The sequence below is a fragment of the Marmota flaviventris genome, chromosome 17 (assembly GCF_047511675.1).
Source record: "Marmota flaviventris isolate mMarFla1 chromosome 17, mMarFla1.hap1, whole genome shotgun sequence".
Classification (NCBI taxonomy): Eukaryota; Metazoa; Chordata; class Mammalia; order Rodentia; family Sciuridae; genus Marmota; species Marmota flaviventris.
The window spans coordinates 54,657,400-54,683,974 of record NC_092514.1 but is presented as its reverse complement, the minus strand read 5'-3'; the positions used below and the strand labels follow the sequence as shown (position 1 = coordinate 54,683,974).

Sequence of the window (26,575 nt, the reverse complement as noted above, 5' to 3'; positions counted from 1 at the left end):
TTCAAGGGGTCACACCAGGAAGCAGCTACTAATTAGGAACACAATCCAGGGGCTGGGGATGTGGCTCAAGCGGTAGTGTGCTCGCCTGGAATGCGCGCGGCGCTGAGTTTCATTCTCAGCACCAAATACAAATAAAGATGTTGTGTCCGACGAAAATTAAACAAATAAAATATATATATATATATAAAAAAAGAAAACAATCCAAAAGCTAAGGAATAAATTATTTTTTTATTTATATTCTTCTACAAAGTATAAATGCTAATTCAGTAAGTCACTCTATGAGAAAAAGACCCTCTTAAGTGATACCCAATTTTATGAACACTAATTATTCTCCCAAGTCTGGATTTCCTAGAAGTCAGACCACTCACAACTAGGCTTATCTTCCACTTCTCCACTTGAAGCTTGGCCTATTCCCCCAGTTGAATCTTAACTGGGGAAAATATACAGAACCCACAAAAAAAAAAAAGAAAGAAAAAATGAAACCAGGGGTGATCTAACCATTGAGCTACATCTCTAGTCTTTTTCTTTTTTTGTTATGAAACAGGATCTTGTTAAGTTGCCTAGGCTGGCCTCAAACTTACAATCTTCTTGCCTCCCAAGTCACTGGGTTTACAGGTGAGTGTCACCACACAAGGCACAACACCAAAATTTGTCCAACACTCTGGTAGTATTTTATTTCAAACTCTGATCTCTGCCCAGTGATTACAAAAGAATGTTGCTTATTAGCTCCCACAGTCTCTGCTGTGAAAAAAAGTACAGATGTTTGTTCAGTGAAACATATTGTCTTTCATCTAGACTCAGAAGCTAGACATATGATTTTAAAAAGAAAAAAGGTCCATGTCTATGCATACTAGCAAACGACCTGGGCCCAGCCATCAGACATGGTTGTAAGGATGAATCTGCTCAAAAGATCCAAGCAGGACAGGAGGAAACAGGAGTGGTCTGAAAGAGATGGATGACTTCACAACATCCAGAATCATCATCACCAGTGCTTTACCCCAAGAGTCATTTTTGTCGTCAGGCTAGCTGAGACTTATGGTTCTCTCTTTGTTCCTCTTCACATTTTTCCCAAGATTCCAGCTGGGGGCCAGGAATCATCACCGTCTGAAAGATAGTAGGCTGAGTTACCTGCCAGCCAAGACCATGGCTTACCCAGAAGGCTTCATCCCTGCCTCTACCCATCCCATAACAAAGAGTTCCTCTTCTCCACTGTTGAATCTTTCCCTCTCTCCTTAGGTGGAGCCCAAGAGGACTTAGGATGCCCAACTATCGACTGAGGTCTCTTTTTCCTCTGTGGCGCTGGGGATAGAACCCAGGGCTTTGTACATGCTTGGCAAGGGATCTACTTATGAGCTATACCCCCAGCCCCTGCCTCAGGCCTCTTAAACTGTACAAGCTTCCTTACCTTAAGGATGGGCTGCTTTGGGGGTGCCCATGGGGGAACAATCTTGCCATGCATTCTCCAACTCCCGTAGGGGTTCAGCAGGTGTTTTTCAAACACAATATACTCCAAAACATCCTTGGGTACATCTTCTTGTCCATACATCAACCGCCCAAACCGATCATAGATGGCTAGAGTCTGTAAGGATGAAAACAAATCTGGCATGTTAGGTTTTTTTGTTTTGTTTTCCTTTGTTTTGCCAGACAACCATTTTAGAAATAATCTTAACAAGAATTTTTAAATTTTCAAAAAAATTTTTTTAAATATCAGAAGTTGAGGGCTGGGCTTATAGCTCTGGGGCAGAATGCTTGCCTCATACTTATAAGGTACTGGGTTCAATCCTCAGCACCACATAAAAAATAAATAAAACAAATAAAGATATTGTGTCCATCTTTAAAAAAAAAAATCTCAGAAGTCTGAATCAAAGACTAACTAATCAACTGCTGACACTTTGTTCTTAGAGATTCTTTGATGGGAAAGGGCAGAGTGGGGTTAACACTAGGAAGGGTGAGAGAGAATGTCCTTACACCACACCTTAGTAGGGCTAACATTATAAGCATGAGGAAGGGGCAATGACAGAAAGAAGACCACAGTGAACCTTTCCTTAGAACCTACAGTACTGGAGCTGGAGATGCAGCTCAGTGGTAGAGCCCCTGCTTAGCATGCATGAGGCCCTGGGTTCCATCCCCAGCATCACCCAAAAAAAAAAAAAATCCCCAAACCTCAAATCCTGAACTGGAAGAAGATTCTAAAAAATCTGAGAGAAAAGAGAAGCTGGAAGGAAAGCAAACTGGTGACTCTACCTGCCGTGTGTGCATGCGGACAGTAACCTGGCCATACATGTTGCTCTGGTTCACCATACTCGAGCAGCGAACCTGCACCACCTGGGCCGGCTCTAAAGATTCCACGAAGCCCCAGCGGACAGTCTTATACTTGATGTCCCAGACCATATCCTAAGGGCAGAGAAGAACAAGTTCAACTGGGTTTCCCCCTCCCTACAGGGTTGCTGGTACTGCCACACTTGCTCTCACTTCCTGCAATACTACAGCCCACAGGCAGTGTTTCCCACCAAATGCTCTCTTGTGCCTTTTATTCCTAAGTCATGATTAAGCTACTGCTCAAGCTCAAGCTTTAGACTTTTCATCTAAATCACCTCCCCTGAGACCTACCTACCTCAAGGACCCTTCAAGTGAAAACAGCATTCCACACTATTGCCAGCATGCAAAATGAGCCATATTTCCTCTCATTCATTTGCATAATCTATTAATGACTGCATATTTCTCTTCCCTCCCCCCTCACCTTTTAGCAGTAAAGGTAGGAATTTCACCAAGACCTATTGCTCTAATTATCCCTGGGGGGACTGATAGAAACTGAAGTTCTACAGATAGAAACTACAGCTGAATTTGTAGAAAATGAAGTTCTTATTCTTGAACTTCTAACTGGTACCAAAGATTGAACTCAGGGGCACTCAACCACTAAGCCACATCCCCAGCCCTATTTTTTGTATTTTCCTTAGAGACAGGGTCTCACTGAATTGCTTAATGCCTTGCTATTTGCTGAGGCAGGCTCATAAAGCCCTATTCTTGAGAGCCCCTAGTGCACCTAAGGCCGGTTACCAAATAAGCCTTGTGAACCCTTGTTAAATCCTTTGCTGCACTGCAGACATGTGTAGGTGTGGCTTCACACAGCCTACTGTGACCTCAGGATCTACACCACATGGTTTCAGCGCTGTCCACTGAGGTACTCCTGCTTTTCTTCATTTGCTATGGACCTTACCAGACTCTGTGCCAAGTCATTATCATTTAGCTAAAACTAAAAAAATTTAAGCCTGTGCCTTAAACTTTCTACACTTTCAAATCTGATCCTTCATGCCAGGTGTAGGTGGTGGTACATGCCTGTAATCTCAGCAGCTCAGGAGGCTGCAGCAGGAAGATTGCAAGTTCAAAGTCAGCCTCTGCAACTTAGCAAGGTCCCATTTCAAAATAAAAAATAAAAAAGAGGTGCAGATGTAGCAGTGAGTCGTTCAGCACCCCTGGGTTCAATCCCTGGTACCAAAAATAAATAAATAAATAAAAGAAGAATTAATTGAAAAGAAAAACAAAAAACTGATCCTTTGTAAGACAACACATCTATGCTCTGCCCTTCAGGTATCCAGCAGCTCTAAGAAGGATGAAAACCTACCGGAAAACAGTGTTCAGTTACCAAAGTATGAAGCCGGTCATGGTCTGAGCTAGGAAAGAGAGAGAGAGAGAGAGAGAGAGAGAGATCACTGACACCTTCTTTTATGATGCCCTGTGTGAAAGTTGAATATGGACCTAAAAGTGAAAAACAATTCATTTTTACATTTTTCTGCACATGTATTGTAAGCCAGATGACATGCTAAGTTCTAGAGACACAAAAATGAACCCTTCTTATCTATTATCCCACCTTAGAAGTTTTCAGGAGAAATAAATTCCATTTTTGATGAGCTCTCTTAGTCTTTTTTGGATTTGTTTGTTTATTTTGGGTATCGAGGACTGAACTCGATATGGCACTCGACCACTGAGCCATATCCCCAGTTCTATTTTGTATTTTATTTAGAAACAGGGTATAACTGAGTTGCTTAGCTGTTGCTGAGGCTGGCTTTGAATTTGTGATTCTCCCATCTTATACTCCCAAGCTCCTGAGTATTTATTTATTTTAAGGCAGGGTCTTGTTAGGTTGCCTCTGTTGCCCAGGCTGGCCTTGAAGTTGGGATTTTCCTGCTCAGTCTCCGAAGTAGCTGGGACTATAGGCACACACCACCATGCCTGGCTTAAGTTCATTTAATGTTAGAAGAGAACTTACACTGAAAAATAAAAGGAAGACATTCTGAAACATAACAGACAGAACTCATGTGAACCTACTCCCACTGCAAACATCTAGAAATGCTGGGTAAAATATAATGGATACACACACACACAGAGATTGCTTTTTCACTTAGGAGTAGGTTATATCCTGGTAAACCCATCATTAAATTGAAAATACTGAAAGCTAAAGGCACACTTAATACACCTAACCTAACAATATCTCATAGTAACAAAGTATACCACAGAGTATTGAATGGTGGCTTCCCCTGCAGCTGCCCATCATCATGAGACAAAATTATATGCATATTGGTAACTCAAGAAAGATCAAAAATCAAAATTCAAAGTATGGGTTTCTACTGAATATGTATTACTTTCACACCATCATGAAGTAAAAAAAAAATCCTAAGTTGAACCATTGTAAGTCAGGGATCATTTGCACACACATTTTTAAACAGGCAAGCCTAAATTACAAGGAAAAAAGGAAAATCCCCAGATGCAAGAAATGAAGAGGGATCCAAAACCATTCAAAAAGGAAAAAATGCAACCTGATAGACTCTATGACAGCATGAAGGATGATTGAGCAATCCAGAAATAAACAGCACATTCTTTTTTTTTTTTTAATATTTACTTTTTAGGGGCTGGGGATGTGGCTCAAGCGGTAGCGCACTCGCCTGGCATGCGTGCGGCCCGGGTTCGATCCTCAGCACCATATACAAACAAAGATGTTGTGTCCGCCAAAAACTAAAAAATAAATATTAAAATTCTCTCTCTCTTCGCTCTCTCTCTCACTCTCTCTTTAAAAAAAAAAAAATTACTTTTTAGTTGTAGTTGGACACAAGTTGTGTCCTTTATTTTATTGATTTATATGTGGGATGAGGATTGAACCCAGGGCCCCGCACGTGCTAGGCAAGCACTCTATCGCTGAGCCACAACCCCAGCCCCTACATAGCACATTCTTAAATGGGTCAAAGAAGACAAGGGATATCAGAAAATACTCTGAGATAAATAAAAAATACAACATACCAAAACCTATGGGATGCAGCAAAAGTAATACTAAGAAGAAAATTCAGAGATGCAAATGCCCACATTAAAAAAGAAGAGTGGTCAAGTATATGCTTAGCATGGGTTTAATACATGTAGCATGGGTGCGTACCTGTAGTCTCAGGGACTGGACAGCGTGACATATATTCGTCATGGGTTTCAGAAACTGGAAAGCCCAAGATCAGGGCACTGGCAAATTCGATGTCTGGCATGGACCCATTCAACGTACATTGGTGCCTTCTTGCTAAGTCCTCAAAGGGCAAAAAGTTCTCTCAGGCCTCTTTTATAAGGGCCCTAATTCCATTCATTAGGGCTCTGTTCTCATAATTTGATCAGCTCCCTAAGGATCCAAAGCCTAATACGATCACCTTGGCCGTTAAGATTTCAACATATAATTTTAGGAGGACACAATTATTCAGAGACCAGCATTAGAATAGGCAAATTCATAAAGTGAGAAAATAGAATGGATGTTAACAAAAGAGAAGGGAAAATGGGTAATTATTGCTTAATGACCATAAGGTTTCTGTTTGGGATAATGAACAAGTTCTAGAAATGAATAGTGATAATGGTGGTGCAACAACCACTGAATTATACACTGAAATCGTTAAAATGGTAAATTTTATATTATAAAATTTTATAATATTTTATATTAGGCATATTTTACTGCAAACATGTATAAATATATAAAATATATTAGTAAAGAAAGATAGATATATATATATAAATTTTTTATTTTTTGGTACCAGGGATTGAACCTAGGAGCTCTTAACCACTGAGCCACACCTCTAGCCCTTTATTTTTTTAATTAATTTTTTAGTTGTAGTTGGACACAATATCTTTATTTTATTTATTTTTATATGGTGCTAAGGATCGAACCCAGGGCCTCACACATGTTAGGCAAGCGCTCTACTGCTGACCCACAACCCCAGCCCCATCCCTAGCCCTTTTAAATTTTTATTTTGATACAAGGTCTCACTAAGTTGCTCAGGACCTTGCTAAGTTTTTGAGGGTGCCCTTATACTTGTAATGCTCTGTCTCAGCCTCCTGAATCAATGGGATTACAAGTGTGCATCACCACACCCAGCTAAAGGTGTGTGTGTATTTTTTTTTTTTTTGTAGTTATAGATGGACACAATAGATAGATAAATAAATCTATCTATCTATTTATTTATTTATTTATCTTGTGGGGCTGAGGATCAAACACAGTGCAGGCACTCTACCACTAAGCCATAACCCCAGCCCCTAAAGGTATAGTTTTTGACATGATTATATCTTTAATTTTTCTTTTTCTTCTTCCTTTTAAGAGAAGGTTTTTCTATATATGTTTTCCAGGCTGGCCTAGAACTCATGGGCTCAGTGATCCTCCTGCCTTAGTCCTCCAGCCTCAGTATCCCAAGTAGCTAGGATTACAGGTGTGCTCCATGGTACCCAGCATATCTTTTGATTCTTAAAAAATAAATATTTGGGCTGAGTAAGGTGGTGTGGGTCTATAATTCCAGCTACTGAGGACGTTAACACTGGAGGATTCCAAGTTCAAGGCCAACATGGGCAACACAGCAAAACTCTACTCAAAATCAAAAAATGTAAAAGGGCTAGTTATGTAGCTCAGTGGTAGAGCATGTGCTTAGCACTGTATAAGGCCCTGGACTCACTCCTCAGTACCAAAAAACAAAACTATTTTTTAGAAAAATGCAGGCATGGGCTGGGGATGTGGCTCAAGCGGTAGCGCGCTCGCCTGGCATGCATGCGTCCCGGGTTCGATCCTTAGCACCACATACAAACAAAGATGTTGTGTCCGCCGAAAACTGAAAAATAAATATTGAAATTCTCTCTCTCTCTCTCTCTCTCTCTTTAAAAAAAAAAAAAAGAAAGAAAAATGCAGGCATACAAAAGATAAGAACTAACCAAAATCAAAAAGAGGGGAGAGAAAAAACAACTGAAAACAATTGTACAGCATATATAGATTGTGGAGTTACCAAAGATTTTAAAATAAGTGTAATAATATGTTTAAGAATTCAGGGGCTGGGGATATAGTTCAATTGGTAGCGTACTTGTCTTGCATGGACAAGGCCTTGGGTTCAATCCCCAGTATCACCCCAAAAAAAAAAAAAAAAAGAATTCAGGAGCAACCTGCTATTGGGTCCCCCCTTGCTCTGTGGGAGCTCTGTCACTTTTCTCCTTACTTAAATAAATCCTACTCCTTTCATTCTTGCAAAAAAACAAAGAAAGAAAATAAATTAGAGCCAGGCACAATGGCACATGCCTATAATCCCAGCAGCTCAGGAGGCTGAGCCCTAAACAACTTAGCAAAACTCTGTCTCAAAATAAAATAAAAGAGCTGGGGACATAGCTCAGTGGCAAAGCACCCCTGGGTTCAATTCCCAGTACCAAAAAAAAGAGAGAAAAGAAATTAGGGGCTGGGGATGTGCTCAAGCGGTAGCACGCTCGCCTGGCATGCGTGCGGCCCGGGTTCGATCCTCAGCACCACATACAAACAAAGATGTTGTGTCCGCTGAAAACTAAAAAATAAATATTAAAATTGTCTCTATCTCTCTGTCTCTATCACTCTCTCTTTAAAAAAAAAAAAAAAGAAAAGAAATTAGGTGACAAGACAGATGTGCATCTGTAATCCCAGCTACTTGGGGTGGGGAACACAGAGAGTAGCTGAGCCAGAAGGATATTTGGCCCAGTAATTCAAGGCCAGCTTGGGTAACATATCAATACCTTGACTCTCTCTCTCTCTCTCTTTTTTTAGTTGTACTTGGACACAATACTTTTATTTTATTTATTGTATGTGGTGCTAGGTGAGCACTCTACCACTGAGCCACAACCCCAGCCCAAAAAACCTTGACTCTATAAAATAAATAAATAAATAAATATCATAATATATTAAGTAAGAAGTTAGATGACAAGATGGAAAAATTTAGCAGAGAAACTGGACACAGTAAAAAACAACAACAAGGGGCTGGGGATGTGGCTCAAGCGGTAGCATGCTCGCCTGGCATGCGTGCGGCCTGGGTTCGATCCTCAGCACCACATACAAACAAAGATGTTGTGTCCGCCGAAAACTAATAAATATTAAAAAAAAAACAAAAAACCAACAACAACAATAAGGGCTGGGATTGTGGCTCAGTGGTAGAGCGCTCGCCTAGAACAGGCGGGACCCGGGTTTGATTCTCAGCACCACATAAAAATAAAGGCGTTGTGTTGTGTCCATCTACACCTAAAAAAAAATAAAATATTTAAACAACAACAACAAAAATCAAGTGAAAAAAGATCAAGCTAAGTTTAACAGCAAATTACATACATTAAAAAGACAAGAAGACAAACCAGAAATAATCAGACTAAAGATGTAGAGATGGAAAAAAAATGACTGGAAAAATATTAAAAAAGAGCCTAAAACACTTTTGGCACATAGTGAAAAGCTCTAACATATGTCTATTCAAAAATCACACAATGAAACAAAAAAGTAGAGCAGAAGCAACATTTGAAGAGATATTCTGAGAATCTTCCAACACTGACAAAATACCCTAAAATTTAAAAACCAATAGGAAACATACCAGAACAAAGACACACACACAAACACACACAACTGTAAGTACATCATAGTAAACTGCTGAATACTCAAGGGAGAGAAAAAAATCTTAAAAGCAGCCAGATGAAAAGAAACTTTAACTTCAAAGAAACAACTAGAAAAAATAGATAACTTTCCAATAGAAACAGCAATAACCAAAAGATTACATCTTCAAAATGCTCATAGAAAATAAGAAAGAAGGAAGGAATTATTTCAGGTTTGGGAAGGGAAGTAAACAAAAAAATGAAAGCTACATAAAAAGAAACCAGAACCAAAAATTTAGACCACAATAACATGGAAGGTGGATAAGGCAATGATTAAAATTAAAGTGTTTGCTGGGCACAGTGGCACACATCTGTAATCCCAGCAGCTCAGGAGACTGAGGCATGAGGATCATGAGTTCAAAGCCAGCCTCAACAACTTATCGAGGCCCTAAGTGATTCAGCAAGACCCTATCTCAAGATAAAAATGTTCTGCCAGACATGGTGGCCTACACTTGTAATCCCAGCTACTTGGGAGGCTATGGCAAGAGGACTACAAGTCTGAGGCCAGCCTGGACAACTTAGCAAGACTTTGTATCAAAATAAAAAGGACTGGGGAATGTATCTCAGTAGTCAAGTGCCTCTGGGTTCAATCCCTAGCACCACAAAAAAAAAAAAAAGTTAAAATGCCCTTGGTTGAAAAAAAGTTAAAATGTCCTTGGTTGAATAAAATTTAAAAAGCTGGAAATTTTCAAAAGTAACTAATTCAAAATAACTCAAGGAAAGGAAAATGTACATACATAAGACAAATGTACAAAAAAGATCAGGATGATTTAAGCCATTCCAGCATAGTCCCAACACTTGCAGGTGAAACTGAGGCAGACCAAATGGTAAAAACTCCTACAAGCAGGGAGAGAAGCAAAACATCACTTCAGTCACTAATTACTTTCCACATTGCAAGTTCTCTCAAAGAACTCTTTTTTTTTTTTTAATATTTATTTTTCAGTTGTTGTTACACACAATATGTTTATTTATATATGGTGCTGAGGATCGAACCCACGACCTCACACATGCTAGGTGAGCGCTCTACCACTGAGCCACAACCCCAGCCCCAGAACTCTTTTTTTTTTTAATTGTTGATGGACCTTTATTTTATTTGTTTATTTATATATGGTGCTAAGAATGGAATCCAGTGCCTCACACATGCCAGGCAAGCACTGTACCACTGAGCTACAACCCCAGCCCCTCACTCTAGAACTCTTATTTGAAGGAAAAGGAAATAAATATGTACAGAAAACTGTGCCTTGGGGCTGTGTTGTGGCTCAGTGGTAGAGTACATGCCTAGCATGTGAGGCATTGGGTTCCATTCTTAGCACTGTATATACATAAGTGAATAAAAATAAAGGTCCATCAAAATCTAAAAAAACATACATTTTTTAAAAAATGTGCCTAGGATAATAGCTATTGAGAACAAACACATACAAGATAGGGAGTTCACTTACTTGTTTAGACAAAGGTGTGCTTCTATGAAAATATCCTTAGCTTTTTCAGGGAAGTCCTTTGTTTTAAAATTAGCATCAAATTCTTTTATCTTCCGGATTCTGTAAAATTAAGCATGAGAATCATTATAAAGAAAGCTTCATAGAATTCCCATAACTCCTAACTTACATTAACCTCCATTAGTACCTGCTCATTCAATAATTAATTTTTGAATGTCTAAATTCCTGTAAATTCAAGCCTCAAATTCTCAAATCAATCATTCAAGGCTCTCAAAGTGAAATTTTAGAATTCTGGGATTGAAAAAATTTATCCTGGTTGGGGTTGTGGCTCAGCGGTAGCGCGCTTGCCTAGCATGCGTGAGGCACTGGGTTCGATTCTCAGCACCACATACAAATAAGTGAAAATAAAAGTCCATCAACAATTAAAAAACATATTTTAAAAAAATTATCCTATGAGCACTAAGACAGAAAGAACAACCCAGAAGCATAGTTTAGTGACAGAGCACATGCTCAGCACATGAATACCTAGTTCAATCCCAAGGAAAGACAGGAAAGGAAGAAAGATAAAAAGGTAGGAAGGAGGGAGGGAAGGCAAGGAAAAAAGGAAGGAAGGAAGAATGGATGATCAAACAGTTTTCATACAAAGCTTCAAGAGTCAGAATGGTGGGCTGGCGATAAAGCTCAGTTGGCAGAGTGCTTGCCTTGCATGCAAAAGACCCTGGTTTAAATCCCCAGCACGACAAAAATAAAAATCAGAATGAAGAAGTACTTTTTATACTGGGGACTGAACCCAGGGATATTCTACCACAGAGCTACACAGCCCTTTTCTTTTATTTTTTGAGATAGGTGACTGGGTTTACAGGTATGCACTAGCATGCCAAGTGGAGCAGTACTTTTTCCCCCCAGTACTAGGAATTGAACTCTGGGCCTCACACATGCTAGGCAAGTACTATACCACTGAGGTATATCCCCAGCTTCAGAACAGTGGTTTTAATTGAGGAAAAAGTAAATCTGGCCCAGAATTGTATTCCTGAGAAAATTATAAATGAAGTAGGAGAATAAAAGATGATTTATTTTTTCTTTGAGTACTGGGGATTGAACCTAGGGGTGCTTAACCACAGAGCCACATCCCTCTCAGCCTTTTTTATTGAGAGGATCTTTATAAGTTGTTTAGGGCCTCGCTAAGTTTGTAAGGCTGGCTTTGAATTTGTGATCCTCCTGCCTCAGCCTCCTGAGCTGCTGGGATTATAGGCACATACCACAATATCCAGTAAGATTTCTCTTTTATATTTGTAAGATCTCATTTATTGACCATGCACTGTTTTTGGGTTTTGTTTTTAATATTTTAGTTATGGATGGACACAATACCTTTATTTATTTATTTTTATGTGGTGCTAAGCCTTAAACCCAGTGCCTCACACATGCTAGGCAAGTGCTCCACCACTAAGCTACAGCTCCAGCCCCCCATAAATTGTTTCTTAGGAAGCTACTAAAGAATATGTCATCAGAGTAAAAAATGAAGCATTAGCCAGGTGCCGTAGTGTAGACCCAGCAACTTGGGAAGCTGAGGCAGGGGAATAATGAGTATAAGGCCAGTCTAGGAAATAGAGGGATCCCATCTCAAAAAGCAAAAAACCAAACCAAAAACCAAACAACACATGAAAGGGGAAGACACAGGACCCAAGAAACAGGGAATACAACACAAGAGAAAAAAAAGGAATGTTAGGCTGTTGACTACAAATAGATCCCAAGATGTACAGTGGGGCCCAAAAAGCAACTAACTAAGACTGAAATAGACAGGTTCCAGGAACAATTTGAGGATTAAACTGATAAATACTCAATGTTTTAAATGCAATAAAAGGGGATTTACATAAATACAGGTTTTTTTAAGCAAAATAGAAAACACGACCTTCAGAAAAAAAAATTTATGCTGGAAAGGAAAAACAATCATAATGTATTATATGATTCATAAGTCAATAGCATTTTGAGTTATAATTATATAATTAGGGGCTGGGGCTATAGCTCAGCGGTAGAGTGCTTGCCTAGCACATGTGAGGCCCTGGGTTCAATCCTCAGCACCACATACAAATGAATAAATAGAATAAAGGTATTTTAAAAAATAATAATAATAATAATTATATAATTAGGGAATTCTGATTTAATCAGAGTGTAACTATAAATATATTCAAAGTATGAAGAACACCATCCAGTAGAATTTATTCCAGGAATGCAAGGTTAGCTTAAAATTGAATGTCAATTAGTGTAACATACCATATGGACAGAATAAAGACAAATAGACCATCATCTCAATAGATACCACAAAAGCATTTGACAGTTGTTGGTGGTATATGTCTATAATCTCTGCTACTTGGTAGGCTGAGGCACAGGATCACAAGTTTGAGGCCAGACTGGACAACTAAGGAAGAACCTGTCTCAAAATTTTAAAAATGTAAAAAAAGGGCTAGGGATGAAGCTCAGTGGTAGAGTGTCCCTGGGCTCAATCCACATTATGGGATGGGGATGGGGTGGCATTTGACAAAAACCAACACCTTTTCAATAATTTTTTTCACTACAGAGCCTTGCTCGTATTGTTCTGTCTCCCTAGAATGCCATTCCCTGCTATCCTTCTCCACCTAGCTAATCCAAACAATCCCTTAGGTCCTAACTTTAAAATATCATTTCCTCAGGGAAGCCTTCCCTGCTCCACCAGATTGTCATCTTTCCCTGTCATGTGCTCCCACAGCACTCATACTTCAGCTTATCTAAAATTATTTAATTGTATGCAATCAGTATTTACAATGACTGTTTTTCCTTCCTAGGATGGTAACTCTATGAAAAAATTATATGAGTTTTGTTCATCATAATTATCAGAGACCCCACAGTTCAGGAGCAATTATTAGCAGTACAGTTATTAGAAAAAGTAAGTATAAGTGTTCAGTTACAATTAAAGCAAAAGCAGCACTAAAAAGAGTTAGAGAAGGCCTAACAGCAGACACTACTCTTTTTTTTTTTTTAGGGAGAGAGAGAGAGAATTTTAATATTTATTTTTTAGTTTTCTGTGGACACGCCAGGCGAGCGCGCTACCGCTTGAGCCACATCCCCAGCCCACAGACACTACTCTTGAAATGGGTTTTATGTTAGTAAGGCAAGGGGAGGGTGTTTTCAGGATGTGCAAAGAGAGAAGCACAGCACAGAACTCTAAGGAATTGGCAATTAGTTCAGAAATGCTGAAGTTTAGGATGAGAAAAATGGAACAAGGGGCAAAAGATGATGATAGAGGAGGTGGCAAGGGCCAGATCACAAGTGTTGCCTATCACTGAAGAAATCTGGATTTTATTCTTCAGGCAATGGAGAACCCAGAGTTTAAAGCAGAGAAGGTGACATGATAAGATCTGTATTTAGAGAAATAAGTCATGGCCATGTGAAAAACTAACTCTGACAATATACTTGTACTCATAAACCTATACATAATCCCAAAGCACTTATAATTTAGATTCAGAAAGTGACAAATACTAAGTGATTTTGTACTTTCAATTAATAAGTTCAAGATCCTGCTCCTTAAGGCCCTATTTGTTCCCTGTAACAGATGTCTTCTTGACCCTTTTTTTTTTTAACTTTTCTTACTCTTTGAAGCTTTAACTCTAAGATAATTCTTAAATAAATATGCTGCCTTTATTGTTATTTATTAAAAATTTTAAATGTGATTGCAAAAGGGGTCCACATATTAACTGATTTGACTAAATTATCAATAAAGGTTGAGATGTTAAGGAATCAGAATGCGAGCTGGGGATGTGGCTCAAGCGGTAGCGCGCTCGCCTGGCATGCATGCGGCCCGGGTTCGATCCTCAGCACCACATGCAGGCAGAGATGTTCTTCCCGCCGAAAAAAATCAGAATGCCACTTGGGTTGTGGCTCAGCGGTTAGAGCATTCGCCTGGCATGTGCGAGGCCCTGGGTTCGATCCTCAGCACCACATAAAAATAAATAAACAAAATAAAGGTATTGTGTCCAACTACAACTAAAAAATAAATATTCAAAAAAAAGGAATTAGAATGCCCACATTATTCTGCATTAAATACAAATCTATTACAGAAGACAATACTGACATTAAAGAAGTCATACTCAACCCAATTAACCCAAGAAGGCATCTCTGGGATAAAGTAACAATAAGAAACTTCTATTTTAACATTGACCCATAATTGTCTCCAACACCTACGACAATTGTGATGCTGCATTTTTCTTCAATCGCTCAGTTCTCTGTTTCAGTCCTTCCTTTGAAAGAGATGACATTCGAGCATCACCCTCAGGAGGAACATAAGCATCAAAGATACCAGCTGTAAGGAGAGAAGAAAACTAAATAGGTTTTAAAAGAATCATAAAAAATCACCTTCAGGTCACATAAAATTGGGAAGGATCCTGGATAAAAAGTAAACTAATCTATAAAATAGGCTTCCACATAGAAGAAACCATGTTATACTAGGAAAAAAACAGAATAACTTAAAAGTCTGTTTCTACTTCTACAAAATGTGGAAATTTCACATTTGCTTTCTAGAAATACTGTGAAAACAAGATCAAGATTTTGTGAAACACAATGTATATAAAATAAATACTGAGGCTGAATTGATTTAGTGGTTAATTAAATGCTATCAATCTTAGTTCAAGAATTCCAAATTCCAGAAGGTCTCTGATAGTAGAGTATTGGGTAAAGGTCCCCAAAATACTGCACCTCACCTGTACAGGCCACATGTATGGGCCGATCCAAACGTTCTGGGGGAATAACCAATCCTGCTTTCCGGGCATATTCTATAAACTCCTTTTCTGTTTTGTATTTGGGTTCATAAGCAGGAGGTGTGAAACGTTTTTTAGTTCTTACTGGAACTACAGCTGTAGACTGAGTCATCAAGAGTGACTGAAATATAAGGAACAGATTAGAGTATAGGCAACCTGAAAAAAAAAAAAAAATCTATTTTGAACAAACTCTAAGCAATGCATATCCAAAGATTGTTTCAGGAAGAATTATAATGGAGAAAATGCACTGATGCCTTAACACCTAGGGACATATCAGACTCCAGTTAGCAACTTTTATTAACATCACTCAACATTTATTTACAAAAGGCTTTCTTTTAGTACATTCCATAGTACTGCTAGATACAGAGTTATTAAAGCAAAGCACTTTCAAAGAACTTTTCAGTCTGATGAGGAACTTTAATATCAACCCAATACCCACATGAGTGGAATGCTGTTATTGAAATATAAGCAAAGTTCTCTTCTTGACACCTTTTGCTCATTCTAAAAGGAATCTCACTGGAAACTATTCTGCTGTTCTAGCTCCCAATGAACAAAAAATAATTTAAAGGCCAGGTGACCTGCTCACTCTGATCATAAGATTTGCTCAGGAAGGGGCAGTGACAATAAAGGACTCCCTCCTTTCCAGCTACCTTTTTTTAAAATATTTATTTTTTAGTTTTAGGTGGATATAATATTCTTATTTTATTTTTATGTGGTGCTGAGGATGGAACCCAGTGCCTCATGCATGATAGGCAAGTGCTCTACCACTGAGCCACAAATCTCAGCCCTTCCAGCTACCTTTTTTTTTTTTTTAATTGGTCATTGAACCCAGGAGCACTTTACCACTGAGTCACATCCTCAGCCCTTTTATTATTTTGAGACTAGGTCTCCCCAAGTTGCTTTGGGCTTCACTAAACTGCTGAGGCTCGTCTTGAACTTGGAATTCTTCTGGCTCAGCCACCCGAGTCGCTGGGATTACAGGCCACCTTTCCAGCTACCATTCAATTTAGGCTATGTATAAGAATCTAGGAGAAGCGGGCCCACCCGCCAAGGCTCCACTTCTTTCCCCTTTAACACCTCCAGATAGACCCAATCCAAACTGAAGGGACCTAATTCATTTGACCTTAAGGCCCCACACAGGATCTCCCCATTAGGTCACCGAGCCACGTAAGGGAATCTAGTCCATCTCAAAACTTTTCCCCTAACTAGATCTGGCCGCTTGGCCCAGTTGCACCAAGAAAAACTGCGCAACGCATATTCCCTTCTATTCTATCCTCCTTCTCCAGTCCCTAGCGTCCTATCTGTCCTGTCCCTACCCACCTGCCGAGACCACCATCCCAAAGCTTTGGACAAGCAAGACAACCTCCGAGGCACGGGGGCTGCCATTTTGTTCACGCAAAGGCCGCTGGGATGGGGGCTCTGCAAGAAAAGTGTGAGGTAGGAGAGAAGGCGCAAAGGGTGGAGCTAGCTCGGGAGTGGAATTTTCCAGGGAGCGCGCCCTCTGACGAAATGTGAGCCGCGTGGACGCGCACGTGCTCGCGGGGGTAGGGAAGGTCGCGTACGGACGCGCGCGTGCGCAGTTGCGGGTATGGAGAAATGCACGGCTGTCACGCGCCGGCTCGAGAATGCTTGAGTGCCAGCTACGCGTGCGCATGAGGCTGTCTAGCGGCTTGTGGTTTCTGCATTCCTATGTGTTTGACACCTTGCTGCACCTTACTTACGTTCGGTAAAAAAATAAAAAGGTGTTCCCTCTGAACTCAAGAGAGTTCTGAGGAGACAAGTATTTACGTTAAAAGCCAGGAGTACATTGAAGGTTTCTTGGATCCCAGAAAGGGCGAAAATGAGTAATTTCTGGATCTTTATCTGACCTTATATTATATGCTCTGTAACCTAAAACCTGAGCCTCAAGTTTTCCCTATCTACCTGGGAAGAAAAGTCTTATTGTTGAATTAGAATTGTCCATTGTGTTTACTAAGGCAAAAGGTACCCAAGACATTTTTGATTTGTCATTTCAGAAAAGTCACAGGCTTAATATTAACAAATTTAATAATAGTTGATACTTAGAAATCACTTACCAGCTGCCTGGCAATTTTCTAAGCATTTTACATCCTTTAACTCAATCTTCACCAAATAAGAACAATATTCCCATTTTACATTATATGGTTGAATCACAGAGGAATTAAGTAATTTATTTACTGTTAGACAGCTAAAAACTGGCAGAACTGAAGTTCAAATCCAAACAGTCTAACTCCAGAATCCATGTTCTTAACCACTATGATGTACTTCTCACATTCAGTTCTTAAAGGAGTCATGATTTGGGGATTATCCTGAAAAATTCAGTTGTCAAAGCAAACATATTCCACACTTATTCTCTGGGTTTGTTGTTGTTTGTAGTTTTGGTTTGGTTTGGTTTGGTTCTGGGTATTGAACCTAGCGGCACTTTACCACAGAGATACATTCCCAGCCTTTATTATTTTTTATTTTGAGACAGGATCTGGAAAAATTACTGAAGCTGACCTCCAATTTGTGATCCTCCTGCCTCAGCCTCCTGAGTTACTAGGATTATAGGGATGCACCACCAAGCCAGTTTACCCACTGGTTATTATTTTTTATTATTTTTTTATTATTTTTTATTATTATTTTATCAATTACTGTTTGAGCACCTATCTACAATATTTTGCAATGAATTAGGAACTATAGTCTGTGCATATAAGAGCTTTTAGGCTGGAGGATAATTCCTAAAAAGGTTGAAATAAAGTGGTAGGGACTATAAGAGAAACTGAGATTACTTATGGGTATGGAGAGCACATACATCACTTTTGTGTGTGTGTGTGTGTGTGTGTGTGTGTGTGAGAGAGAGAGAGAGAGAGAGAGAGACAGAGAGAGAGAGATGCTGAGGCTTGAACCCAGGGGTGCTCCACCACTGAGCTATATCTCCTTTTTTAATTTTTATTTTGAGACAGGGTCTCACTAGGTTGTCCAGGCTGGCCTTGAATTTGAGATCCTCCTGCCTTAACCTCCCGAGTCCCTGGGATTTCAGGGGTGTGCCACCATGCCCAATATACAAGTATTGTATATTGTTTTAAATCTTAACTTTTTAACTACACTGAAAATCTTCAAGGGTAAGAATTTCTCCACAAATTCTAGCCACAGCACCAAACCTATAAGATGACGTATTAATAGTGACATGAAATTAGATGCTGTATGTGTTGTGAAATATATATTATTTCAATGAGAAGTATTATTTCTTTTAAAAAATATTTTTAGATGTTGATGGAGCTTAATTTTTTTTTAAAGAGAGAGAGAGAGAGAGAGGGAGAGAATTTTTTAATATTTATTTTTTAGTTTTCGATGGACACAATATCTTTGTTTGTATGTGGTGCTGAGGATCGAACCCGGGCCGCACGCATGCCAGGCAAGTGTGCTACTACTTGAACCACATCCCCAGCCCAAGCTTAATTTTTTTAATCATTTTTATTTATATGTGGTGCTGAGAATCGAACCCAGTGCCTCTCACATGCTAGGCAAGTGCTCTACCACTGAATCACAACCCCAGCTCTGAGAAGTATCATTTCTTAACATTCTCCTATCTGTTCACTCTAGTCCCTAGAAAATAAAACATATTTTTTTTCTTTTTTTTTTTTTAACTGGTATATCCACCAAGTGAGGAAACTCACTCCATGGATGAGTAGTTAGTGGTTATTGACTATACATAACACTGATATAGTCTCTCTAGGATTATCTTCTCTACTGTTGAGTTTTTCCTAGGCCTCATACAGTAGCCAACACATCCCACATCATTTCTGCCTACTCTCTGCTCACTTTCTCAGGTACTGCAGGCTTGATCCATATCAGCCAGGATGAAATAATAAGGGGAGTCAATATCATTTAATTAATTCTAAAGATGAATTTTAAGTGAGTGTTGTTTGATTAGCTGCCGTCTTGGAAAATTCATATCATCTTCCTACCCCATTAACTCCAAGGATAACTAGAAGCTCTTTGCTCAGAAAATATTACCAAAGAATATTTCTTCATCCTTACAACCACTGTGGTAGTTCACATTTCTGAAAAAGCAAGATCAAAAGATCTTGCATTAATGATGAGAACAAGAGAAGGGAAATCTGCAATTAGAGGAAGAAATACACGAGTAGGAGCTCAGCCTGGAAAAGAACAGTCTTGCACATAATATACACTCAAATATTTAATCAATAAATGGGTAAGGAGAATCCGAGATGAATTATGATGTAGCAGAAGGCAAAATTGATTTCCTGGGACTGGTGTTATGGCTCAGTGGTCCAGCACTCACCTAGCACATGTGAGGCCCTGGGTTCGATCCTCAGCACCACATAAAAATAAATAAGTAAATAAAATAAAGGTATTTTGTCCAACTACAACTAAAAAATAAAAATATTGATTCCCTATTTCTCCCAACACGGGAGTTCCTAAGAGTTCCTAGACTCCCTTGTTGTCCTATTGAAACTTCTAAGCAGGGCCCAAAGAGGGTAGGACTTCCCATGAGCAGTGGGACACATACTTGTAATTTTTTCCCCTCCTAGTGGCTGATAACATCAAAGTTTGGAACTTCTGAAATTTTGCTGAGTAGCCTACATCTAGGAGAAGCACAGCCAATTTAAACAGCACATCTGATTTGTGGTTCAGCGGTGAGCCACAAATTCTTCTGGTGAATTGGAAGAATTTGATTCCAAATAGCATTATACTTGAATTGAAAAAAGAAATAGGCTTGCTTTGTGTTTATATTGTATTTCCCCTCCCTAAAGTGAGAGCACCAAGAGCAAAAGAAGTAAATTGTGGCCAGTCACATGGTGGTGTCACAAGCCTCTAATCCAGGCAACTCAGGAGGCTAAGGCAGGAGGATTGTAAATTCAAAGCCATCCTCAGCAATTTAGTGAGACCCTAAGCAACTAAGCAAGACCCTGTTTCAAAATATACAAAGGGCTGGTTATGGCTTGGTGGTTAAGCACCCCTGAGTTCAATCCCTGGTAACAAAAAAAGGAAGTGAGTTGTCTAAGACCAGGTGCCACAAGAGAAACAAGAATCCTGACTTCTAAGAAGTACTCCCAATTGATCTTTAGCTAACAATGTTAGCAGAGCTTCTTTGTCACTCCAAGTTAACTATCTATGGCTTTCACATAATGATTAAGAATGGCCTAATGCCAGGCTGATTGCAAGGAGGATTGCAAGTTCAAAGCCAGTCTCCGCAACTTAGTGAGGCTCTAAGCAACATAGCAAGATCCTGTCTCAAAATAAAAAAGGAACTGGGAATGTGGCTCAATGGCTAACCCAGGTACCAAAACAAAACAACAAAAAAAGAATGATACAGTGCTTGAGTTTACATTTTAGCTCCATTGCTTTCCCTCCTTTGTAGAAAGGGAGTAATTCTGTACCTAACTCACATAATTGTTATTAACTCATTATAAGTGAAATAAATTAAAACATGACTCTCTGGTTAGTTATGGCCACTACGTCCAAACATCATGAGAGCCTTGGAGGGGATATATAGGGCTTAGCAGAATCCTAGTAAGTGTATCTGCTCTTTGTGCTGGACACAGAGAACATCCTTGCCTCCAGAGTTCATCCCAGTACAATGTCCCTAAAGTAAGAGAGATTCAAAGGAGTCATGAACTAGAAATTCCCTGTGTGTTAGTTTTTTTCCCCTAATGAGCATTTCTCATCTCTGTTGAAGTTAAGACTACCAAAATACAGGTAGTTTCCAAGCCCCGAAGCAAATCCTCATTCCTGGGTTGTATAACTTTCTTCTGTCACCTGCCCTTCTTTCTCATCCATCCTTCCACTCACCCCTGCTGTGGGCGACAAAGCCTTTGCCTTTGCCTCTTTCTGCCTGCCCTAGATTCCCTGTTCTAAAGGTATGTTTAGGATGAGATATTGCTCATCCTGGCACAGCAGAGAAAGAAGCCCATACATCCTGCTGTTCAAGTCAGGCCCAGAATTAATCCCTTGCCTCTTCTTGCTCCACTTTCACCCCAGCTGACTAAATCAAGCAATAATCCTAAAAGGGAATTTCAGGCTATCTGTGACTCCCTGCCTCTGCCGCACCTCCCCCCCCCCACCACCAACATGATGTTTAGGAAGGAGAAAGCAAAGCCCTTGGATCAGAGTAATCTGTTTCTAACCCATTTCCATTCTCAGGGATTACCTCCGCAGGGGGAGGGAGACAGAAATAAATCTAACACCTTGTTTGGGAACTTGGGGAGGAAGCTCCAGGAGGGCCCTAGAGGCCTGTGGGCATGGGGTCCCAGGATTCTAGGACCCTCCTTCTCACATGCTGGAGTACCCTGCAAAAAGGTCCACAGATTTGAAAAGCAATGTCTACACTAGTGTTTGGCAATAATAGGCACTCAATAATTGTGTTGAATGAAAGAATAAAAAATGTACAGATTGTGGGCAGATGAAGGCAAAAACAAACTCGGGTTGTCTCTACAAGTCTTGGTTCCTTATATGCACACATTAGTTGTGGCTGAATTCAGTCAGCCAACAAATAAGGAAGTATGATGTGGTGGAAAGAGCTCTGGATTGGGAATCAGGAGACATGAATTGTAGTTCCACTGTTGCTTGCATAGGTTTGTCCTATGGCCTTGGGAAAGTCACTTTGCATTTCTGATCCCTAATTTCCTCCCATTAGAAAAAAAAGGGGCTGGGGATGTGGCTCAAGTGGTAGCGTGCTCGCCTGGCATGTGTGCGCCCGGGTTTGATCCTCTCACCACATACAAACAAAGATGTTGTGTCCGCCAAAAACTGAAAAATAAATATTAAAAATTCTCTCTCTCTCTTAAAAAAAAAAAAAAAAGAAAGAAAGAAAAAAAAATCTCTCTCTAGAGCCCTAAAAGTCCACAGTTTCATGTGATGTGTATTGAGCTCCCATTAATAGTGCCCAAAGGGGCTGGGATTGTGGCTCAGCGGTAGAGAGCCCCCCTAGCACGGCGGGACCTGGGTTCGATCCTCAGCACCACATAAAAATAAAGGCATTGTGTTGTGTCCATCTACACCAAAAAAGTAAAAAAATGTTAAAAAAAAAAAAAGTGCCCAAAGGCCTGAGCTCATGAATTACTGAAAATTACTCTTTTAGAGGCCCTTTGTGACCCTGGTGCTAAGCATACATTCTCTCTAGTCTGGGTTCCTTCCTCTACCCTCCTTGGACCCTAACATACAACCATGTCTTCCCGCTGACATTATTTTGGGATATTTTTCAGTGACTAGGTGAGGGTATGTGAATGCAGAAAACTTCCACTAGAGGGTACCAAGGCTGCACTGGGATCTCAGATTGCAGGGAGGGCCTTGCAGACCCAACAGTTCAAAATGTTTAACTATCTGTGTTGAGAGTGGAAAGACTTTCATTCATTGCTCATCACATGGTCTATCTCTTAGTGTGCCTTGATAGACTCAAGAGGTCTCTGCTATTTTGGCATCACTACGATTTAATTTCACTTTAAATCAAAGGCAGCTTATTATCTTGGAGTCCATAGGGTTCTGGCAACTGATGTAAACCTTGCTTCATGATTTCCAAACTCTGTGAGCAAATTAATAAAATCCACTGTAGCTCGGCGTACCCATCTATGAAATAGGGATCACAAAACTTACCTCATAGGGCTGTTGTAAGCACTAAGTGAAATAATATGTAGAAACATGTGACTGACATAGCAGAGTTGCCCAAAGCTGTTTCCTTGCTGACAGACAGCTCTAAGGCCTGCCACAAACGCAGAGAATTGTGGTGTTGAGAATGAGAGATGGATTTCCAGGAGCCACTTCCTCCAAATGAGAAGTGTGGCTTTTTTGCTGTTTTGCTCTTGAGTCTTGGAGGTATGCAGGCTGGCACAGCGGAGCATTCGGGGTCATACCTCAGTTGTGTTGTATCATCCTCAGTAGCCTAGCCATGACACTCCTCTGCCCTTTCTTTATCTTGGTTTCCGAGAAGGTGAGTTCAGTTTCTACTTCCTCCTCCCTTCCTCCGCAAAAAGTCTCTCGTATCTTGCCCCGTGTTTTCCTGAAGTGCCACATCCCCACCTCGCTCTATACTTGCTTCCCCTTTCCTCTCGTCTCTCCTAAAGTCACTTCTGGGGTTTCTGAGACTGAGCGGAGGTTTGGGAAAGAGGGAGAGCCAGAGTGTCAGGGCTTGCGTGTCAGGAGACACGTTACAGCTACAGGGCAAACCAGGGTGAAACCACAAGCCAGAGGCCCCAGGGCAGGCAACTGGAGGCCCGCCCCTTGGCTTCTCTCATCCCTGTCTCACCCCAGAGGTTTCCTGGCAGGAGTGGGAGAGGTTGGTATTGAGTCCTTGAGCCCTGACTCATTTTCTGGCCCAGTTGGGTGTTACTTAGTTATCTCCCAAATACTTCTCCAAGGCCCTATCTTAGCCATACGATGGTGTCACCCCAGACAGAGGCACAAGAGAAGGAGAAAGCAGACCACCTATTTATTTCATCCCCGTTTGAGGATCCTCAACAACAAACCGAGAGTTTATAGTCTTCATGATTGTACGTACCACCCAGAAGCTTCCATTGGTTATAAAATGAACAAAATCATCTTACATTGCCACATTACAGGACTTACTATTTTCCAGATTGTTTTATGAAAATAGTCATGCTTAATTTTCTCCAGAAAGAATTAAATGGTTATCTCCTTTTACTTACATAAGGAAAAGGGAAGGGGGGAGGTGAGGTAAGGACTAGAACATGAAGCCAGGAAGTGACTGGCCATTATCACACAGTGAGTCAGGGGCCTATCTACGGACATAATTCAGGTTTCCCAACACCACCCCAAATTCCATTCTTTCCTTTACTACTTACAGACTACCCAATTATTCTGGGTTTTTTGGACTTTATGAAAGTTCTTATCCTGAGAGTTCAATAGGAAATCAATTGTATTGTACTTCTGGGTTTTGTATGTGACCCTTTCACTATTTGTCCTGTGGAAAATGTGAGATATATTTCTGTTGCCTCCTAGATGGATTGTCAAAAATACTTTAGAGGGGCTGGGGTTGTGGCTCAGTGATAAAGTGCTTGCCTGGCAGGTGTGAGGCAGTGGGTTCTATCCTTAGCAACACATAAAAATAAACAAATAAATAAGATAAAAGTGTTGTAGTGTTGTGTCCATCTACACCATATATATATATATATATATATATATATTTCTTAATTTTTGAAATTTATATATGACAGCAGAATGCATTACAATTCTTGTTACACATATAGAGAACAATTTTTCATATCTCTGGTTGTGTACAAAGTATATTCAAACCAATTCGTGTTTTCATACATGTACTTTGGATAATAATGATCATCACGTTCCACTATCATTTCTAACCCCATACCCCCTCCCTTCCCCTCCAACCCCTCTGCCCTATCTAGAGTTCCTCTATTCCTCCCATGCTCCCTCTCCCTATCCCACTATGAATCAGCCTCCTTATATCAAAGAAAACATTCAGCATTTGGTTTTTTGGGATTGGCTAACTTCACTTAGCATTATCTTCTCTAACTCCATCAATTTACCTGCAAATGCCACGATTTTATTATTTTATTGCTGAGTAATATTCCATTGTGTCTATATGCCACATATTTTTTATCCATTCATCTAATGAAGGGCATCTAGGTTGGTTCCACAGTTTAGTTATTGTGAATTGTGCTGTTATAAACATTGATGTGGCTGTGTTTTATATATATATATATATTTTTTTTTTTTTTTTAAACAAACACTTTAGAGTTTTTTAAAATTCAAAGAAGACCAAGTAGTAGCCTGCGATCCTAAGGTTAGATCTTGGAGACAGGAGATCACATTTTTAAATCATTTGTTGAAGGTCCTAATATATTTGTAAATCCCTGTATCAGTGGATGCTTTAAATTATTTTCTCACCTTCCCTTTATTCAAAGGTACCAATCTCTGGGGCTGGGGATGTGGCTCAGGTGGTAGCGCGCTCGCCTGGCATGCGTGCGGCCCAGGTTCGATCCTCCTCTCTCTCTCTCTCTCTCTCTCTCTCTCTCTCAAAAAAAAAAAAAAAGTACCAATCTCTCCCAATCTAGGGTCATGCTTCCTGAAGATACGAGCTGCTTTCCAAGAAAGCAAGATTTTAGCTTTATCCCTTGGCAGAGAGAATGGAGTCATTGCACATGGGCCGGAACATTCTTTCTGCCAGAGCTTCCCATCTGGAAGAAAAAAAAGAGTTTCAGAATTTCCATAAGGGCTGTCTAAAGGGGAGGCAAGGAGAGTGAGCCATTGAGAAGGAAGAAAACTTCAGGGCTGGAACCCAAGTTCCATAGCCTGAAAAGAAAATCAGATTCCAGACTAAAAAATCACTCCTGGCATTGCTGCATCTCTCCCTCCTTAACCATTTGCCAGGATTTCTTTTCTTTTTCTTCTTTCCCTATTCCTTTATCTTTCACATATATTTATCTACCCTACTCCTACTTCAGAATTTTATTCCCAACCTTTGTTCTTTATGTACCTCCCTTTCAATCCTGTGCTATTCCTATGGATGAATCTTAGGGATTCTTAATACTCCTCAGAAAAAATAGGATTGCAGAATTAGAAGGAACTTTCTCAGAAGGATTCAGGTGAGTCCAGGGAGCTTCTAAAATTGGATGTCAATTTAGTGCACATATGCTTCGTTTTGGCAAGAAGACCCATAGTTTCCATTAGTTTCTCAAAGGGTTTCATGATCATAACTTCTATTTGAATGCCTACTCTGCGTTAGGAGTATATATAGCTCAGTGATAGAGCACAAACTTAGCACACAGGAAGGAAGGAAGGAAGGAAGGAAGGAAGGAAGGAAGGAAGGAAGGAAGGAAGGAAGGAAGAAACGAACGAACGGATGAGCTGGGCACAGTGGCGCAGGCCTGTAATCCCAGCAGCTCGGGAGTCTGAGGCAGGAGGATCAAGAGTCAAAGTCAGTCTCAGCAACTTAGCAAGACCCCAAGCTCTCTAAATAAAATACAAGGGCTGGGCTGGGAATGTGGCTCAAGTGGTAGCGCGCTCGCCTGGCATGCGTGCGGCCCAGGTTCGATCCTCAGCACCACATACAAACAAAGATGTTGTGTCTGCCGATAACTAAAAAATAAAATAAAAAATAAAAATAAATAAATAAAATACAAAAAAGGGCTAGGATGTGGCTCGGTGGTCAAGCACCCCTGAGTTCAATCCCCAGTACCAAAAAAAAAAAGGAGAAGGAAGGAAGGAAGGGAGAGAAAAAATTATCAAATGCCTCTCTGAATCATGCAGTTCGGTGTTCTTCAGAATGAAACTAGAAATCCAAGTTAATTTTGGAACCTAGGTCATGACTTCCATATTTAGAAATAAAATAGAATAAAAAAATCAATGTGCATTACACATAGTAAGTGTTGCCGAGAGTTTGTTCCTTGTCCCTGATGCCAATCCAATAAAGAGGACAAGATTTTG

At 40.0% G+C, this 26,575-nt stretch overlaps 1 protein-coding gene across 1 annotated transcript; it reads right to left on the bottom strand.

Moving 5' to 3' along the window:
- Positions 1–209: 209 nt before the first annotated feature.
- Mrpl45 (mitochondrial ribosomal protein L45) lies at positions 210–16,582 on the bottom strand. The gene is made up of 8 exons (XM_027924701.2): positions 16,472–16,582; positions 15,095–15,272; positions 14,580–14,697; positions 10,368–10,466; positions 3,623–3,671; positions 2,245–2,394; positions 1,406–1,579; positions 210–1,104 (listed from the first exon to the last, which is right to left on the bottom strand). Exons 1-8 carry the CDS (start codon positions 16,535–16,537, stop codon positions 1,018–1,020), a joined length of 921 nt encoding a protein of 306 aa, XP_027780502.1. The 5' UTR covers positions 16,538–16,582; the 3' UTR covers positions 210–1,017.
- Between the last annotated feature and the right edge of the window lie 9,993 nt (positions 16,583–26,575).